The 20,968-nt window shown below is 37.5% G+C and overlaps 1 protein-coding gene across 1 annotated transcript in view; it reads left to right on the top strand.

Moving 5' to 3' along the window:
- Positions 1-20,968, top strand: part of plch1 (phospholipase C, eta 1) — a 173,804-nt gene that overhangs the window by 91,953 nt on the left and 60,883 nt on the right. The window contains exons 5-7 of the mRNA XM_056478120.1: positions 5,367-5,497; positions 7,623-7,793; positions 18,951-19,044. Coding sequence (XP_056334095.1) covers positions 5,367-5,497; positions 7,623-7,793; positions 18,951-19,044 — 396 coding nt within the window. The remainder of the gene's footprint in view (positions 1-5,366; positions 5,498-7,622; positions 7,794-18,950; positions 19,045-20,968) is intronic.

Here is a 20,968-nt window from a genome sequence, read left to right as displayed (position 1 = left end):
TTTTAAAACAGTTAGTTATTAATGGAGCCAGGTCATATTTACAATATTTGTGTTTAATTGTGAATTAAAAAACAGTTCAATTAAAATAATTCAATTAATACTTATCTACAGTTGTTATTAGAAGAGAAGTTGACATCAACCCTCTAAATAAATGAACGAATGAGGAACGCACGGATTCTTGAAGTAACAATATTTTTATTGGAAATGTGATGGAAATATAATCAGTAGTTTATAGAATAATATGAATAGTAACATTTTGCCCAAAAACATGCCTAATAAGTGCCGTACATTTTGAAAAACTAAACATTTTCAAGTAGTCTCTTAACTTAGCTAGCTAAGTAAAAAGGCCTCGAGCGGCTATCTTTAAAAGGATAGTGCACCCAAACATGACAGTTCTGTCATAATTTACTCGCCCTTTACTTGGGTAACCTTTATGAGTGTCTTTCTGCTTCTGTTAAATGCAAAATAAGTTATTTTGAAAAATGTTGGAAACCTGTAACCATTGACTTGCATAGTATTTGTTTTTTCTATAATGGAAATCAATGGTTATAGGATTTCAGCTTTCTTCAAAATATCTTCATTTGTGTTTAACAGAAGAAAGAAACTCATAAAGGTTTGGAACCACTCGAGGGAGAGTACATAATGAGTCAATTTTTACTGTTGGGTGAACTATCCATTTAATGGCAGCATATCGGTTATGTATAACATAACATTTTATCTGGATTACTTCTTAATTGCACTCACACAAAGCCATGATGTTGCTTTTTTCTCCCCATCTTTGTTGAATATACAAGATCAGCTTTTGACATTCAGACTTTAATAGAACTGAACATAATTTTCATTTTTGGCTGAACTAATCTTTTAAGGGATGCATGATTGGAGGAAGAGGTGGAGAGGAAAGCAAGGATTTGTGATTGATTTAGATTGATTGATTTAGACTGTTTTAGAGAAATGCACAGAGAGAGAGAGAGAGAGAGAGAGAGAGAGGTAGCAAGAGCTCTTTGAGTTGTTCAAGGCTTCAGGGAGTCTTCCTCTGCGGGGAGTTTTTACAGAAACACAGCCTCACTTGAAAGAAGCGGCCTTAGAGGAAGTGGAGATGAAAAGCTGAAGCTGCTCATCCTCTCCTCCCTTATGTTTATGTCTGTTATTCTCATTAAAGAGGCGTGAGTCATCAGGAGGCAGTCATTATAATCTGCCATAACAGTAGACACAGAGCGTATGGCCGCTGGTTATTTCACTCTCTTGTTGTTGTGCATATAATATTTCCAGTCCCCACTGTTTCAAAAACACAAACCTGAAATCACCAGAAAAGAGCAGCCAACTGTTGTGTTTAGAATGTAAAATATATTAAAACTGAGGATGGAGACATGGTAAACTACAAGGTAGTAAACATGCACTCAAAAATAGGATTTTGCTGCTTCTTTAAACTTCTTATTTAAAATGAGCTGAAACAACAGAATTCTTAAGATTTTTTGACACAACTTAATTGTTTTATGTTCAATCCACTTAAATTTGTTACGTTACCTTAATCAATTTGTGTTGGGACAACACAAAATAATTGTGCAGAACCCTGCATTTTTTAGTGTATGAACAAATGTACGTCACAATATTTTTCAACAAATACAGTTTCAGAAGAAATCAATGTATCCACATCAATTTCACATATGGTTTAAATTAGTCATAAATTGTATAATAATATTAATAATAATAATAATAATAATAATAATAATAATAATAATAATAATAATAATAATAATAATAATAATAATAATAACAATAATAAGTATAATAATAATAATAATAATAATAATTGTAAAAATGAAGGGTATTGTGGTTGCCATAATTTTACCAATAAAAATATCATGTGAACATTCCTTAATTTAAGGTAAAACACTTTTTCAAAAATACAAATATGAAATCATCAGAAAGGAGCAGCCAGAGATTGTTTTTATAATGTCAAATATCTGAAAACTGAGGATGTAGACACGGCAGACTACAAAATGGTGAACTTTGAAATTGATTTGTTGAAACACTGTGTGATGTGCAAATCAAAAACATCAATTTCACATATGGTTTAAGTTTATCATACACTGTAAAGAATTGTACCATAAAAAATGATGGTTAACATGTTAATATACTAAGGGTTCTAAACATTTCATCAAAGTTGTCTTAAAGCTATTAAACAACACCCATTCTTGCCTAAGGACAATTTAGAAAAAAATATTCCTCCTCAAATGTTGAATACTATAGACCTTTTTCTTAGAATGCAAAATGACCCATTATGCTTTGCGTGTATGCGCAAGGAGAATGCTAAGAACTTCGGCAGTCGGCAGCTGATGTGAATAAACAGTCACATTTGGACAGCTTTGAAATGATAGTTTTAATCTATTTTATTTGCTTTTAACGTCTTTGAACTAATACTGTTGTCGATCAGCGCCACCTCCTGGACTGATTATTTAAAAAATGCTATCTAATAGGAATGAAATACAACTGCTGTGAGGCATTTTCCCCTCGTTGTCTGATGGCATCTTCTGCCGATTAAATGAAGCCTCGTCATCGCTAAAGTCAACAGTTTCTCTCTTTTTTTCAAATATATAGCCAGCCCAAATGAATGTAATTCACCAAAAGGTTTGACACACACATGCAGCCTGTACTGTCCCACTAACACACAGATTTAATAAGTGTCACAAAGTGAAAATAAAGTGACGTTTTAAAATGACACAAAAACACAAACCGTGGTAAATACTACACACACTAACTAAATGAAACATAATTGGCTCTTGATTAGAATCAACATGCACATCAGCCTTTGTTTCATTCACTGAGGCTTTGAACTGACAGCTTGTAAAGTTTTATAACATCAGTAATTTAAAAACATATATTTTTTTTAATTTACATTACTTACAAAGGCGAAGAAGATGACGTGGATTTTTTTTAAACATGAATTCAGAATTACATTCAAGTAACGCCATAGCGTTCATTAGAGTGATTCAAACAGTAACTCTTATTTGGTAGTTCTTAAAATTGTAACCTTCAAAATCAAAACTGTGAATATGTAGATTGCAGTTTATCAGAAAAACACACTTTCTTGTGTGTCCTTCAAAACGAACAGGTATGTGACCCAAGACCACTTAGGTCTTAAGTTGCACTGGTATATTTTTAATAGCAAATAGGCAAAAGTTCATTGCATGGGCCAAAATTATAGATTTTTCTTTTATGCCAAAAAGCAATAGAATGTTAGGTAAAGATTATGTTCCATGAAGATATTTTGACAATTTTCTACATATAAATATATCAAAATATATATCATTTGGACAACTTTAAAGGCAATTAACTCTGTATTTAAAAATTTTCTGAACCCTTAGATTTCTGAACCCTCAAGTAATTTGAAACTTTATTTCTTCTGCTTTCAGAAATTTCAATTTCAAAAGTTTTAAATTTTTTTTATTTTAAATAAATTTAGAATATTTTTGCCCCACCGTGAGTGCCATACACATTTACAAGATGTGCACAATTGATTAAAGAGAACAAATTTAAATGAAGTGATAATAAATAGATATTCTGCTTGGTAAAGTTCTGGTGAAATGTTAATGCCTGTTTGATTAGCCTCCTAATCACGCTGCACTTATTTGAATCAACCTCTAAATTTGGATGACTTTCAAAGTCTGTCCCTTGTCTGCAGACCCTTCTAAGTAGCCTCTCACTGTTTTCTTTTCAGTCACGCAAGCACTGCCACTTTCAGGTCTGTAATTACATCCATCCCAGGCTCTTTGCCAACTGTCATACTTCATAAAACCAGACATCTTTTCTTTCATACTAAGTAAAGATGATGTTTTTCCTGAAAGTTTCTCATTGCTGATCCCATATACAACACCTACAAACTTTCCTCTATGCATACAGTTAATTATTAGCCTTCCTGAATTATTAGCCCCTCTGTTTATTTTTTTAACCATTTTCTTTTTAACAGGGAGAAGATGTTTTCAACATATTTCTAAACAAAATAGTTTTAATAACTCATTTCTGATAACTGATTTATTTTATCTTTGTCATGATGACAGTAAATAATATTTTACTAGATATTTATCAAGACACTTCTATACAGCTTAAAGTGACATTTAAAGGCTTAATTGGGTTAATTAGGTTTACTAGGCAAGTTAGGGTAATTAGGCAAGTTATTGTATAATGATAGTTTGTTCTGTAGATTATCAAGAAAAAAAATTGCTTAAAGGGGCTAATAATTTTGACCTTAAAATGGCTGTTAAAAAATTAAAAACTGCTCTTTTTCTAGCCGAAATAAAACAAATAAGACTTTTGTGCAAATTTCTTTGCTCTGTTAAACATAATTTGGGAAATATTTAAAAAAGAAAAAAACTTAAAGGTGGGCTAATAATTCTGACTTCAACTGCATATGCACACATACAGTATGTGACCCTGGATCACAAAACCAACCCTAAGGGTCAAAGCTTTTGAGAAATGTATAGAACAAGCTGAATAAATAACCATTTTGTTATTGTATGGCTTGTTACGATTGTACAATATTTGGCAGAAATGTAACTCTGCAAATCTGGAATCTAAGAAAGTCACCTTTAAAACTGTCCAAATTACAGTAAGTTCTTATCAATAAATATTACTACTCAAAAGTTTTGATATAATAAATGGGGGCAAGATGATATTTACTTAATATTCTAATGATTGTAGGAATACATACAATATTTCCACAAATATACAAATTCCTTAAGTTCCACAGCTATATGCAAATATCAAATAGAATACATGTCTCAAAATCACACGCAATATTATATAAACTCCAAACATACCACATGAAAGAATTTAGATATCTTATATAATGTATTCTGAGCAACCTGAGATCCAGTTATTGGAATTGAACTTCTCAAACTCAGAACCAATTAACATCACAAAACAATTTAGCAGCCCAGTTACACTATGGAGGTGGTATTATACATTACATCAGAGTGTCAGGGTGGCCATTTTTGTGAATAAAACCAATGAAATGCATTTTCATTGCATTCGCAATAAACATTGTGTGTCTGTACTGTGCTTGTGATTCTCTCAGTTGTGCATTAGAGCTAATTGTGTTACAGCTCTGAGGAGAGTAAAGCATGAGCTCATCCACTCCTGGTGTGCTCAGACAGATATAGATAATAATGTTTCTAATTAAATTTCTTTAAAAGGCACAGGCAAGATCCCCCCCCCCCTCCCCTTTTAATAAATAAATTAATTCATTAATCATACAAAACTTTCATTTTGGAATCTTTGAAATCTTTTGCCTGATTTTCCTGCTGTTGCCATCCTGGCATCTTTATTCTGTTGTTAAGCTTTTGTCCTTTGCCCTTAACCCTGCTTTAAGTGGATGAAGCAGACCTTTGAGGAGGCTGATAAAAATGGAGATGGTTTTTTAAACATCGAGGAGATCTACCAGCTTTTACACAAGATGAATGTCAACTTGCCTCGGAGGAAAGTTAAACAGATGTTCCAGGTATGTGGAAAAGATTGGAAAAATAAAAGAATTAAAGAGATAGCCAACCCCCCAAAAGGAAATTGCTCATCATTTATTGACACTCATGCCATCTCAGATATACTATCTTTCTTTAGATGAACACAAATCAGTATTTTTAGTCAAATATTCCATCTCTGTGAGTTTATATAAACATATTTAAAAAATTCACTTGAGAAGCAAACTTCAAATTGTGTAAGCAACTGTGACCCTCTCTTAAAACAAAAAAATTATGGGTTTTTTATAGTGTTGTAAACATAGACTGTAAAAGATATAACGTAGTATCCATGACGTCACCCATAGGTTTCTGATGAGCACAAATTAAGCTACCATTAGGCATAGCCAGCCATCGCCATTTTGTTTGTGCATCATTGCACCCACCTGGAGTGCCAAATAAGGGAACGAGGCGGAGCGTCAGTGGAGCTACAGATGCCTGCAAACATCTTACTTGGAAAGGTTTTCTTTGGGATAAACGCTTAATGCTTCATTACCTGCGACTCGTTTGTGTTGACCACATGTGCTTGGTTATTGGTTACTATATCAGTAAAGTGTTGTCTTTTAAAAACACTGTTGTAATACATTGAGCCACTAAACATTGTTCTTATGACATTTTTCTACAGGAGGAAAGCACAAATTACTTCCAAATACTTCAGATATAGTCTGTGTTAGGTAATGCAGGGCTATTTATAAAATCCAGGCATAAAACTGTATGACAACATTTCAGATGACTGTTCTAGAGCCTACAGCTAATCAATCTGTCAGATTCTGGAGTGCTTTACAGTTCTAAAGAAAATTATAAATGATAAATTATCTTAAATAAAACAAATACATTTAAAGAGATGGTATATAAGTATATAATTTCACTCAACTGGGAAATGGAGGCAACTTGAATAGTTTGTAAACACAATTAAGGGCACTCAGCATGCTATATTATCTGATAATATGCCGAGCTCAGCGGCTAATCAGCCGGAATCAGCGGAGGTGACAAGACAGCGAGCAGCAACACCTAGCTGTCACTCAAGTGGCCACGCCCTTAATTATGCAGACTTTATATAACTTAATAAAAACAAAACGGCTGAGTTATAAAAAAATTTACCCCTCTCACAGTTGTCATGAAGGATAATATTAGCTATATTCACCAAAACCATCTTTTGTACCAGGCTATAATCATGTTTTTATCAGCTGTATAATTGGCCAATTTAGAACATCTGGAGTTCCTGGAGCCAGCCCCCAAAGGCGAATTGATGAATTGCAGTTTTAGTTACTTCCGTATTGGCTCCACGACGGAGAGGGGGATGCTACCGCTTTGTTTTAAAGCACCTTACTCAACTGTTAACTTTAAATAATGTAAACTTGAAAGCCATGCTTAACAGTTAGTCAGAAGTGATTGTTTATATATATTCCCTACATATGATTCATGCAATGCTCGTATTGTATTGTACTGTATTGTATTTTTAGATAGACTTTTAGAACCTTCGAGAACCTATTAACTTGCATTATATTGACTTTTAAAAATTTTATGAAAAAAACGATGAGTGTGAGTAAATCATATATATATATATATATATATATATATATATATATATATATATATATATATATATATATATATATATATATATATATATATATATATATATATATATATATATGGATGCCCTTCCAGCCGCAACCCATCTCTGGGAAACATCCACACACACTCATTCACACTCGTACATTTTTTTTTATATATATTATTATTATTCTTATTAGGATTATTTGGATCTATCTCTAACTTGAAAGCTGTCTGACATGTTCAGAATTCAAGTTTCTTGATGCTCTTGACGCAAGTTTCTTGATGGCATGTTCTATAAAACAGCACTAGGTTTTATATCCTCTCATGATAAACAGTATTTCTCCTTTTTGAACCTAATCTCATATTGAGCTGAAGTAGTTTTGACAGAGAGAGAGCAAATGGGGCAGAAATGTAAATATTGAATAAAGAATGAAAGTAAAGTCTTTCATCATTTATGATATTGCAGGATAAGATAAGTCATTTAAGGGTATTTTCTTTTCAAATCTTTAAAGCAATTTTACACCTTTGCACTTTGTTTGTTTGTATTGACAGGAAGCAGATACTGATGACCAGCAGGGCACGTTGACGTTTGAGGAGTTCACTGTCTTCTATAAGATGATGTCATTAAGACGAGACCTTTTTTTACTGCTCATGTGCTTCAGCGAAAAGAAGGATCATCTGACCGCAGAGGAACTCGGGAACTTTCTGCGTGTGGAGCAAAAGGTCAGTTTGATATGTCCAAGCATACCTCTTACACTTAATATTGTGTCTCTCCGTTTACAATGCTGTCAATGGTGTTAGTGAGGCCAGCAGGGGGCGCTCAACCTACGGTCTGTGTGAGTCCTAATAAAAGTGAAGGGGACGCTAAACTGTCAGTGGGCGCCGATTTTCGGATGAGACGTTAAACCGAGGTCCCGACTCTATGTGGTCATTAAAAAATCCCATGGCACTTCTCGTAAAAGAGTAGGGGTGTAACCCTGGAGTCCTGGCCAAATTCCTTCCATCGGCCCTTACGATCATGGCCTCCCAATCATCCCCATCCACCAAATTGGCTCTATCACCATCTCTCCAATCCACCTATAGCTGGTGTGTGTTAAGCGCACTGGCGCTGTTGTCCTGTGGCTGCCGTCGCATTATCAGAGGGAATGCTGCACACTGGTGGTGGTGTGGAGAGACCAATAAATGCGCTATATAAATCCACATTACTTACTTACTTACTTACTTACTTACTTACTTACTTACTTACAACATTTACTCTCATCCAGAAATGAAGGTTGGATCCATGTTAAGGACTAGTACAGTCATGTGATTGGGATGGGATTTCATGCTTTTTTGAACATGCATCACAAACTCTGTTCCTCAGTCTGACACAGTGTTTTAACTGTAAATCCCAAATATGTTAATATAAATCCTGACTGATGTTCTGGAACCACCTCTGATGTCTTACACAGTTTGTGCTTTTTACTCCAGTGTTACGACTCACTGTGTACACTTTATAGTGAAACCGACTCACTATTGATAAAGTAGAAAAGGTGAATTGAAAAAAAATTAACTATTAAAGTTCCTTAACCATTAATTATCGCAATAATCTAAGCCTGTACACTTAAATGACTGTATATTTGCATGGCTGTAGCGGAACTACATAAAAGTATTATATTCAAATATTGATTGTCATAAAATATATTGCATTGTTTAATCTTGATGGCATACAAAGAGAATTTCAGAAGAGTTGGGATATTGTAATAATAATATACCAATAAAATAAATATAATTTGGGACAGAGGCAAATTAAAAGTTTAAAAGTCTTAAAATATCAAATGAAACAGTCCTTAATAAGCTGTCCACAATATCAGTAGCAGTTCTCAACCACAGTATCAGTCTTCAATAAGCAGGTGAACTGGTAATATACTGTATCAGGGCTTCATGGTTTAAATCGAGCATCTTAGACTTGCAAATAGGAGCAAGATCATGGCTCATTATTTTGTGCCAAACATCATGTGAGAATTGGCAGACAAATCGAAAAATCGCATTTAGCTATGCAGAAATACAATAAACATACAGTACGTCTTTCACCAACTATCATATATAAAATATTGTGAAAACATTGAGGTAATCCAGAGAAATCTGTATAGACTGTATAGAGTAAGGCAGGATCCCTCAGCTGAATGTGCTCCCCTTTTAAGCCTCAGATGACACAGCATGAGAAACTGTCATGTGCTGATAAAGCCACATGAGCACAGGAGAACTTCTGAAAAACCACTGCGACTGAACACAGTGTGCTGCTGCAGCAAGAATTGACACTTGACTTGTACATTAGTTGTGTGCTATAGTGATGCCACCAGTTCTCAGGGTCTGAGCTGATCTCAGATCATCAAGAACAAACTGGAGATGTGATCTGGGCTCAGAAGAGTCCATATTTCTGTTCTTGTTTTTGAGAAAGAAAAGAAAACAGACATTGAGATTCCAGTCTCAGAGTTCACAAAGACCATTCAGACTTTCATGAGTGACAGATGCAAAAGCAAAGATTTGTCAGATATAGCAGAGCAATGGGTGTAAGAAATGTGTGCACAAGTACCATTGACATGGAGGCATGTATTATATATAACCATACTGGCATCAAGATGATGCATTTCATGGTCGGTCTATGGTTATTAGATCAAGTCTCATTCTGCATGTGCTACAGCAGCTTTGTTTTGTAGACACAGAATGGATGTGCTCTACTAGCCTTGCTTCAGTCCAGATCTGTGTCCTGTTGAAAATGTATGACTTGTCACGAAGAAGAGAAACAGATAATGATGACCATTGACTATTGAACATTTTGGACCAGGGCAGGTTTAATAGTTTAACTTTAAAAGTTGTGTAATCAATTTACAGTATAATAAAAAGGAAAGTTGACTTGACACAGTGTTAAACATATCTTTGTCCCTAAGTTTTAGGAATGTATTGCAGGCATCAAAATTAAAATTTGCTCTGCTGCTGCTGCAAAAGTAACATACATGAAAATCCATAGACAGATCTGTACGTAGGAGTAACCAGTGGTGGAGTTAGAATGTTATACATGAGGTGGCCAGGGATTGGCAGCACACAAACACACTGTAGTTTAGACTATACTCACACAGAGAAAAAAAGCCATTAAAGAATTAATTAATGTCAGTTGATCACAAAATATTTTTTAAAGATCACCAAAGAACCAAAGAGATTACATACAGCATCTGTTACGTTGCAGTAGCCTACATGAGCTGGCTAATTCACACTACTAAATGTTAACTTGTGAAACACTGACAGAGCCCATTTCCTCATATTTGCTAAATAGTAAATCCCTTGCTTGAGACCAGCCACAAATGCAGTTCATCTGAACTAAATTTAACTATTCAATTCAATTCACCTTTATTTGTATAGCGCTTATACAATGTAGATTGTGTCAAAGCAGCTTCACATAAAAGGTCACAGTAAATAGGAACAGTGTAGTTCAGTTTGTAGTGTTTAAGTTCAGTTCAGTTTAGCTCAGTTCAGTGTGGTTTAATAATCACTACTGAGAGTCCAAATACTGAAGAGCAAATCCAACGATGCGCAGCTCTATAGATCCCGAAACATGCAAGCCAGTGGCGACAGCGGAGAGGGAAAAAAAACTTCACTAAAGGTGGAAGTGAAGAAAAAAAACCTTGAGAGAAACCAGGCTCAGTTGGGCACGGCCATTTTAATTTCTCCGCTGGCCAAACGCCTTGTGCAGAGCTGTAGTCTCAGTGGCGGAGGCTGGAAGCTGGCCTCAGCGAAGACTCGCCTGTCTCTGGACCGTCACAGGAATCAGTCTCATGTTCTCCACTCCTCCATGACCATCACAGTAGCTGCTCAGGATTCGGCCAGGTCCAGGATATAAAAACCTTGGGATCATCTCGTCGTTGGTCTTGGATCGAATCAGTGGCTCTGCATAGTCTGAGGGCCTCGGGAAGAGTATCCCCAGGTGGAAATGGAGAATAAAGAAAATAATTAGCGTAGCTGATGTTCACAGTGTAGATCAACAAGATGCAGAACCTGTGTGGAAGCCCCCAAGTGGTGCACTAAGTGTATGCTTTACTGAACAGATAGGTCTTTAATCTAGTTTTGAATTGGGAGAGTGTGTCTGAGCCTCGGTCGTTATCAGGAAGGCTATTCCAGAGTTTAGGAGCTATAAATGAGAAGGCTCGACCTCCTTTACTCGACTTTGCTAATCTAGGTACTACCAGAAGCCCTGAGTTTTGAGACCTTAAAGAGCGAGTTGGATTGTAGCGAGACAGAAGATTGGTTAGATAAACAGGAGCTAGATTATTTAAAGCTTTGTAGGTAAGAAGCAATATTTTAAATTCAATACGAAATTTAACAGGCAGCCAGTGTAAGGAGGATAAAATTGGGGTGATGTGATCAAATTTTCTAGACCTGGTAAGAGCTCTGGCAGCTGCATTTTGTACTAATTGAAGTTTGTTAATAGAGGATGCTGGGCAGCCAGCAAACAGTGCATTACAGTAGTCCAGCCTAGAAGTCATAAAAGCATGGACTAGCTTTTCTGCATCTGAGATGGATAGCATACTTCGTAACTTAGCGATATTTCTCAGATGAAAGAAAGCAGTTTTTGTGACATGGGATATATGATTTTTAAAAGTTAAATTACTGTCTAATATGACACCCAGATCTTTTATAGTAGAGCTAACGCTAACTTTGTATCCCTCTAATTGTAGGTCGAGTTGTGAGATCTGCTGTGTACAGGATTTTGGCCCAATAAGTAATAATTCTGTTTTGTCTGAGTTTAAGAGAAGATAATTGTTGGTCATCCAGTCTTTAACATCTTTAATACACTCAGTTAGCTTGGACAGATTAGACGTCTCATCAGGTTTAGTTGAAATATATAATTGAGTATCATCTGCATAGCAGTGAAATCTGATCCCATGTCTTCTAATAATGTCTCCCAGGGGTAGCATGTATATTGTAAACAGCAAAGGGCCTAAAACTGATCCTTGAGGCACCCCGTATTTTACTGGGCTGATTTGTGAAGGCTGTCCATTAATATTCACAAACTGGTAACGGTCAGATAAGTATGACTTAAACCATTTTAGGGCATGTCCCTGGACACCTGTAGACTTTAAGCGATTAATAAGGATACCATGGTCAATGGTGTCAAATGCCGCACTAAGATCGAGTAGAACTACTGTAATAACGAGATGCACCCTTGGTCAGCAGCTAAGAGTAAATCGTTGGTTATTTTCACTAATGCAGTTTCTGTACTGTGATGAGCTCTGAAACCTGACTGAAACACTTCAAAAATATTGTTGGTCTGCAGAAAGGAGCATAATTGAGCAGAAACAACTTTTTCTAGTATTTTAGATATAAATGGAAGATTTGAAATAGGCCTATAATTAGCTAAGTTGCTGGGTTCCAGTTGTGGTTTCTTAATAATAGGTTTAATAACAGCTAACTTGTAAGGATTTGGAACGTGGCCTAAAGATAAAGAAGAGTTGATAATGTTAAGAAGAGGTTCTCCTATAACAGGTAGCAATTCTTTCAGTAACTTTGTTGGAATTGGGTCCAATATACACGTAGCTGGTTTAGAGCTATTTATAATTTTGTCTAGCTCTTCCTGTTTTATGATTTTAAAGCACTGTAGGTTATTTAGATTCAGAGACGTGTTTACTGGATCTGAAGTATAAGACGGTGCAGAAAGTTTAATATCTCCTATTTTCTGTCTAAAGCCTTCTATTTTATCACTGAAAAAATTCATGAAGTCATCACTACTAATTTGCGGTGGAACGTTTTGTTCCAAAGATGACCGATTGTTTGTTAATTTAGCAATGGTGTTAAATAAGAATCTAGGATTGTTATGATTATTTTCTATCAGTTTGCGGAGGTGCTCAGCCCTGGCAGATTTTAAAGCCCTCCTATAGCTGGACATACTGTCTTTGTATGCAATTCTAAATACTTCTGAATTAGTTTTTTTCCATTTACGTTCCAGGGCACGGGTTGCTGTTTTGAGAGCGCGGGTTTGACTATTATACCACGGTGTAGTTTTATTCTCTCTAGCCTTTTTTAGTTTGATGGGTGCCACAGTATTTAGAGTGCTAGTAAAGATGGCATCCATACTGCTGGTTACTACATCAAGGTCATTTGCGTTTGCGGGTGCATTTCGAAGTAGAGAAAGATCAGGTAAGTTATTTATAAATTCATCTTTAGTGGATGGAACAATAGTTCTACTAGGGATATATATCGGAGCGGATCTGCTAATTTCAGGAAAACACAGCTTATATAGTAAGAGGTAGTGGTCTGTAATATCATCACTTTGAGGTATAATGTCTACATCAATGACCTCAATTCCATAAGACAGAATTAGATCTAGTGTATGCTTTAGGCGATGGGTTGGACCAATAACATTTTGCTTTATTCCTAGTGAGACCAGCAAGTCCATAAACGCGAGCCCTAATGTGTCGTTAGCGTCATCTATGTGGATGTTAAAGTCTCCTACAATTAGTATTTTATCAGTTTTAACTAGTAAGTCAGAGATAAAATCAGAAAACTCTTTTAGAAAATTGACATAGGGTCCTGGGGGTCTATATATGGTGATTAGAGCGAGAGATAACATAGGTTTTTGCATAGTGTTTGGAAGGACAACATTAAGCGCTAGTACTTCAAAGGAGCTAAATATAAGTCCGTTTCTCTGATTAACATTAAGAATATCACTAAAGATTGATGCGACTCCACCACCACGACCAGTTTGACGAGCCTCAACTACATGAGAACTAGAACTACATGAGCAGTCCACTCTTACCTGCCTGATTTGTTGGAATGTTCCTCTATCTGAAATATTGTTTTTGCTTTTTTTTTTTTTTTTCTATTCGTCATCTACATTAAATTGCTTTTAACACAATCTACATTGTAAAAGCGTTATAGAAATAAAGATGAAATATGTGGTTTCAACTTGCATTAATAAAATGATATATTAATGTCAAATTCATTATACAGTTTTTTAAAAGGTTCTATATGCAGGCAAGCAGAACCCACAGTTTGAATGCAATGCAAGAATAACAATGTTTATCAAGAACAATTTCTTCCATTAATTAGTTGAATGTGGATAATTGACCAAGATAATTTGACTACATTACACGTCCAATACTAGGCTACTTGGGTTACTTAAGGGAAAAAAAAAAAACATTTGAAGCATTTTTTAAAGAAGCAAGCAGTGTCAGACAGTGGACTGCACATTTGTTAAATTCAGTCTCTCGGATTAAACATTTTATCAAATAAATATGGTTTCAGCTGAATGATTAACACATCAACAAAACGCACACACACAAAATCAATTGAACCTATCGTTAGACTACACTATGACTCAACCTCTCTAATATGATTAACTGATTCTGGAGCCTTGTTGAATTATCACCTGATGATTAACTATAAAATGTACTTGAAATATGATGTTTTATTATTTGTTTTTGTCTAGAAATCATATTTAATTAGAAAATTGATTGGGCTGCCAACGAAACTGATAATAAACTTCTTTCGACATACGAGATGTAATTCACCATTAATAACTGAGCCCAATATAGGGTGGCCAATCAGATGTCAGGCCCAGACACCCCTCCGGCTCTTCCACTGGGTGGACCTGAGGTGGAGGAGGGTCTGCACTGCATATTGCTAACACAAACAATAATCAGGTATTTAAAGGTTGAGAAGTAAGCTCATTGGCTGCTGAAGTGACAGCAACCAATCACCTGCATCTGCATACCTGGAACAATTTCAAGACAAAACTTTGTATTAATGTCTTTTACAGCCTACAACTGTATAAGAAAATCTGTAAAGATGCACAGATATGGCTACTGAGAATGTGCGAGTGAGGAAACCGGCTCCACTTGCATATTGTAAAACCTTGCAAATGTATTAGGTGTCGCCCAGCCCGCAGCTCTACAGATGTCTGTTAGAGAGGTGCCACGTGCATGCACCCAAGATGATGCGAAGCTCCGAGTGGAGTGCGCATGCACTCCTGAGGCTGGGTCTGCCTCCTCCAGGGGCAGTGCTTGCAGGCACACTAGCTGGTCTTTAAACTGTGTGGTAGGAACCTTGGGCACATATCCCGGGTGGGGTCTCAGGACAATGTGAGAGTAAGCCAGCCCAAATTCCAGGCACGTGTCACTGACCGAAAATGCCTCCAGGTCCCCGACCCTCTTAGTCGAGGCCAACGCAACCAGCAGAGCTGTCTTCAGGGACAGAAATCTTAAAGATACTGAGTCGAGTGGTTCGAAGGCATCTGTACGCAGGCTAGTGAGAACGAGGGCGAGAACCCAAGAGGGCATGAGAGGGGGGCAGGTGGATTAATTCGCCTAGTGCCTCTGTGGAACCGGACGATGAGGTTATGTCTTCCCACGGTGCTGCCAGCCACCACGTCATGATAAGCAGGGATGGCAGCCAAGTGGGGAGGGTGACAGCCTGCTCTCCAGCTTCTCTTGGAGGAAAGAAAGCACAATGCAGATCTGGCAATTTCGGGGGTCTTCTCTTCAAGAGACGCACCATTCCGTGAATAGACTCCACTTCAGGGTGTAGGCGCACCTCGTGGAGGGGGCTCTAGCCTGAGTGATGGTATTAACCACCACAGTCGGTAGGTTACCTAAGTCTTCTTCGTGTCTAAGGACCACACGTGGAGGTTCCAAAGATCGGGGCGAGGGTGCCAGATGGTGCCCTGTCCCTGAGAGAGTAGCTCCTCTCTCAAAGGGATCTGCCAGGTGAGGGCCGTCGCGAGGAGGGAGAGTTTTGACATCCAGGTCTGGTTGGGCTAGAGGGCTGCAACAAACAAGACTTGCTCCTCGTCCTCCCTGACCTTGCACAGTAACTGCGCGAGCAGGCTCACTGGGGGAAACGCATATTTGCACATGCCCTGAGACCGACTGCACTGCCGTGAATTCCTGGGTGAATCCACCAACGGTGTCGCCAAACAGGCCAGCCTGGGATATGGGAGGAGTCAAGAAAGTGAACTTTGTCATCTCCGTGCATATCTTTGCCAGGTTTTAGCCCGAGGTGGTGCTCCTGGACCTCTAATGTGGCCATCTTCCCAGGGCACACGCAGCGGACTTGAGGTCCGTTGAGCTCAGTCGGGTGCGGTGCAGGGCTTGTAACAAGCCTGGATCGGAACCACCCTCGTGCACCTGTTCCAGCACGCACGCATGGACCCTAGCATGCAGGGTGGAGGCAGCCTGGCCCGCGGCTGTGTGAGCTCTGACTCCGGGGAGGCAGAAAACCGACATGCTTTGGACGGGAGACGAGGCATACTCCAGCAGAAAGAGGCACCATGCGGGCCCGGAGTGGCACTCTCAATCTGGGGAATCGACTCGTACACCTTGGCTGCTCCACCATCAAGGGTGGTGAGGCGGAGGCACCACCACCGGGAAGAAAGGGATGGGAGGCTAGATTAGTCCTCCACATACACCCATCTAGTCGGTCCGGCTGCGAGGCTGGAAGATAAACCATCTCCAGGGCCACGGCCGAAGCAGCCTGGGAAAGCACGATTATCATGTCTGTTTCCAGATCCGCCGCCACGCTCGCTCCCGAGGGGAGGAAGTGGAGGGAGGGAATCCTTCATTAGACAATGACAGCCCATCCTCCGATGCAGCGGTGGACATCTGTGAGAGGGCGGAGCCATCCGAGGACGAAAGCGTTTCTCTCACTTGAAGCTTGGCAGATTTACTCCCACTGTAATCCTCAGATCTGCCCGAGTGCCCAGCCACGAAACGGGAGACATCTGGGGTGGGTGGCTCTTTTGCAAGAGCAACCTGCGATCTTAACTGCGCAACAGACATGCCGCCGCAGTGACGGCATGTACTGCCCGCGAGCACCGCATTAACAAGCTGGACCACAGACATGCAACGCACTTTGGAGGACCGGACCCAAAGAATGGCAGGCAAGGGAGAACCCCAGCTCGACTGCCTGCCGTGTATCGCACTCTGGACCGGAGGACCACTCTCGTTCGCTCGGAATCGCTGATGATCAGCAGGAGGAACCCTCATTGACTCTCTCAGAATGCTGTGAAGTCTCTGAAGAAAAAAGGATGCATCTTCTTGCTTTCCCTGTGCTTTTATTGCTAAAGTGATTGCAACCAGCATCAGGTGCGCAAGCTGATGCTGCCAATTCATTTGCCATTTCATTGGCCCATTTACATACTCTTTCAGACAATTGGCTTTCTGAACGAAATTCCCATAAGTGGATTAATTCCACTATAGCATTGAAGTTGCCCACCCGAAGAGGAACTAAACACTTCACTAGTGAGAAAACAGTGTGTTTTATGCAATATGTAAGCAAGGCGTACAACTTGCATTGAGTGGAAAAAATTAACGCTTCACACGTGAGAAAACAGTTAAAACAGGCCATCTGCACGAGGATAAAGAACGAGCCTCTTCCATTCGGCCTCTTTACTTTCTCTTTACTTTCCTTTTACTCTTTACTTTACTTCTTTACTTTTGTGGATAAGGAAACAGTGTTCTACAATTATTTATCTAACTACAATCTAATTATTTCTAAATTCAATTCTAATTTCCAGCAAATAAATAAATGAAAAATAATGATTATGAAGTGTGGTCAAAAAACTGAGTTTTATCCAAACACACGTACTAAGCCCCATACGGTCCAAAACCTGATAGGTGGACAAATCAAAGCTTGTTTTTATTAAAAGAAATATAAATATCTATATAAATAATAATAAGAATAATAAGAATAACAATAATAATAATAGTAATAATTGGAATAACAACAATAATAATAACAATAACAACATTATACATAAGCAAATTGTCATGAATTAACTGAAAAAAGTCCCCCGAGATGAAGAAGGCATGGAGGCATTGGTTTTTATACTTATGTTGAAAATAATAATTATTGTAATATTTTAATTCTTTATTTTTTCATTTCTAAATATATTTGTGCATTGCTGTACATCCTGTCTGTATTAAACAATGTGTACACGTTTAAGGTGGACAGCTTTCTGCTGGTCAATTGCTCAGTCTATTTAAGTCTCTCAAAATAGCAACATGCCAACAATGCACCTTAACACACTTCCATTCCAGAACGAAACACCCATGAGTCCACAAAGCTGCATAAATGGATTTGCTATTTAAACAACGTGGTGCAAAACAGGAAAATTAGGGTTGTGTTGGTCTTAAAATAGCAACAAATCATGCCAAACACATCTTGTGCCTTATTGCGCCGAGTGTATGATAAGACCTTTAGTGTATACGTATCTGTGTGTGAAAATAAATATTATTTGTAAATTATATAAATTATAAACCATAATTTTAAAACGGAATTTAATTTCTTATGTTGTATTCATATTATTTGACTTTTTATTTTTATTCTATTATTTTTCAAATTTTAGTTGTCACTTATAATATTTTATACATGTATAACTCTCATTTTTACAGCCAGATTGTACATCTGTTCAGTGCATTTATATCACCCCCTTTTAAAAGTAGTTCTTTCCCTATTCCAGCTCAATATCCGCCTGGGCTCTTGGGTATTCCTTAAGATTCAGAAAGTGAAAGGCTCTGCCTCTATTAGCTATTATAATGGCTTTCCAGCTGAGGCTATGAACAGCCCCAGTGTGATGCTAAAAAAGCTTCTCTGTGCCCCTGCTCCCTCTCTCTGCCCACACACGGACCACGAAGCCCTGGGGGGAGTTGTGAAAAGAGGGAAAGGGTGCAGACAAAACAGAAGGATGAAGTCATTTAGTGACAGAATGGCAGTTCGGAGGGTTTTTGTGATCTTACTTTAAGAGGAGTTGACCCTCAGAGACTAAATGATTGACATGTTATGGATCCTATCTGGAAGAGTGGCATGAGATTGACCCTCTCTTTTCATTTCTTGTGTGCTTTCTTGCAGATGTCCAGTGTGACCCCTGAGTGCTGCCTGGACATAATCAATAAGTTTGAAGTCTCAGAGGAGAACAAGCAGAATGGAGTTCTTGGAATCGAAGGTGAGGACTATGTTTGGCCAGACTCCTTTTTTCTTTCCCTATTTTCCTAATTTTATCTTGGAATATTTGTTATAATGTCAGAATAACTACAATTAGTTAACTACTCTTACATTATTTCTACTCAAGAATTCATGTGTATAATAATAGTAAAAATAATATCCCAGTCAGGCATGATATTACTGTATGACCAACCTCAAGCATTGTCACTGCATAATCCAGTATATGAACCATCCATCGGTATCATCCCATCAAATGGGAGCCTCAGAACTTCAGTCTCAGAAATAGTAGGCAGTCTGAATTGTTCATAAACTGCAAATCAACAGCAGTTAGAACAGTGGTGACTGGGGCAATGTGTCACAACACACAGCACATCCAAGTCTTTTGTGTTAAAGCATGTGTAGCTCATGACCCAGCCTGTTTATCATGGTAAGTGTACACCATTACCTGCAATGCATGAAATAACGATGGTTTGTTCTGTAGACTATCGGAAAAAAAATATAGCTTAAAGGGGCTAATAATTTTGACCTTAAAAAGTTTTTTTTTTTTTTATTAAAAATGCTTTTATCCTAGGCTGAATAAAACAAATAAGACTTTCTCCAGAAGAAAAAATATTATCGTACATACTGTGAAAATTTCCTTGCTCTGTTAAACATAATTTGGGAAATACTTTAAAAAAAGACAAAAAAATTCAAAGGGGGGCTAATAATTCTGACTTGGAAGATGTTGTTAAACAACACTAGTTGAATATATGAGAGCTATAACAAATTGAGCTAAGGGCCTGGTGACCTATTTATTTGTTTGATTTATTTGTTTTATATTAAGTGTGAACCTTGTGGAATAGAGTGAACATCATTTGTTACTCGCCATCTGAAATACTCCATGTTCAAATGCATGAGATAAAAAAGGGCTGCAAACTTTTACAGTTAAAGACTGGATTATTAGTTTTTAACTGAAAGAGAAAAAAGGTCAAGTGTAGGAACTGAAAATATAGGCATACTTTGACAAGGAAAATGTTAAAAGGCTTTCAGGATGTAAGCATAAATGTTTAGGAAGAGAATTATAATACTGACTGTTAAAAGTATAGACATCTGTGCTTGGGATGTGCTTTGAATTTTAGATTTTTAGCTTCATCAATACTATATTGCTTTGGACAATTATAAGGCTCCAACTACTCTGCGTGAGGTGTTCCCAGTGCTCTGTACTTAGCCCATTACTGTTTATTATTTAGATCATGCCTCTTGGACTGGTTTTCAATATAACCATTAGACTGATAATATGATAAGATATACAGTATCTGCAAAACCACATCACTCTCTATGTGTTAAGGAGATAAAGACATGTCTATAGACCATTTCAATGTGGTCATGTCATTGGCCCATGAACATTTCCTGCTTGTTATCAAACCATTTCATAACTGTAACAAGAGGCAAGTCCTAACTCAAAATTAAAACAGCTATCATAACATTATTTATCAATATGTGACTCTTAAGGGATTCTCGGAAGCTATAGAAATTAAAAATGTAAAACAGGAAATATTTTGGGACCATTGTTTTTGTTTACATCCATGAAAACGGTCTATAATCCAATTTTCGAAGTCTGAATTTGAGCAAGACAGAAATTTCCAACTCTATTTTTGATCCTCCAACTCTAACAAAAATATAACTAATTTCTATATAACTAACTTCATTCTGATGTCAGCCTATAAGATGCAGAATTATCAGTGCATTCTTTTATTACATCATGCATTGACTACTGAATGCCCTTTTTGCTGGATTACCAGTGCCCTAAATTTCTCACCTAGAACTCATAAAAAATTTTGCTGCAAGAGTTTAACCCATATTAATGATCTGCACAGTTCACGCCTGTATCATTCATTTAACCTCTACTGGCTTCCTGTGTCATACCTGCTAACTGGGCAATAGGT

The sequence above is a fragment of the Danio aesculapii genome, chromosome 18, assembly GCF_903798145.1.
Source record: "Danio aesculapii chromosome 18, fDanAes4.1, whole genome shotgun sequence".
Taxonomy (NCBI): domain Eukaryota; kingdom Metazoa; phylum Chordata; class Actinopteri; order Cypriniformes; family Danionidae; genus Danio; species Danio aesculapii.
The sequence above is the reverse complement of the archived record's forward strand: the minus strand, read 5'-3'. Positions and strand labels throughout refer to the sequence as shown.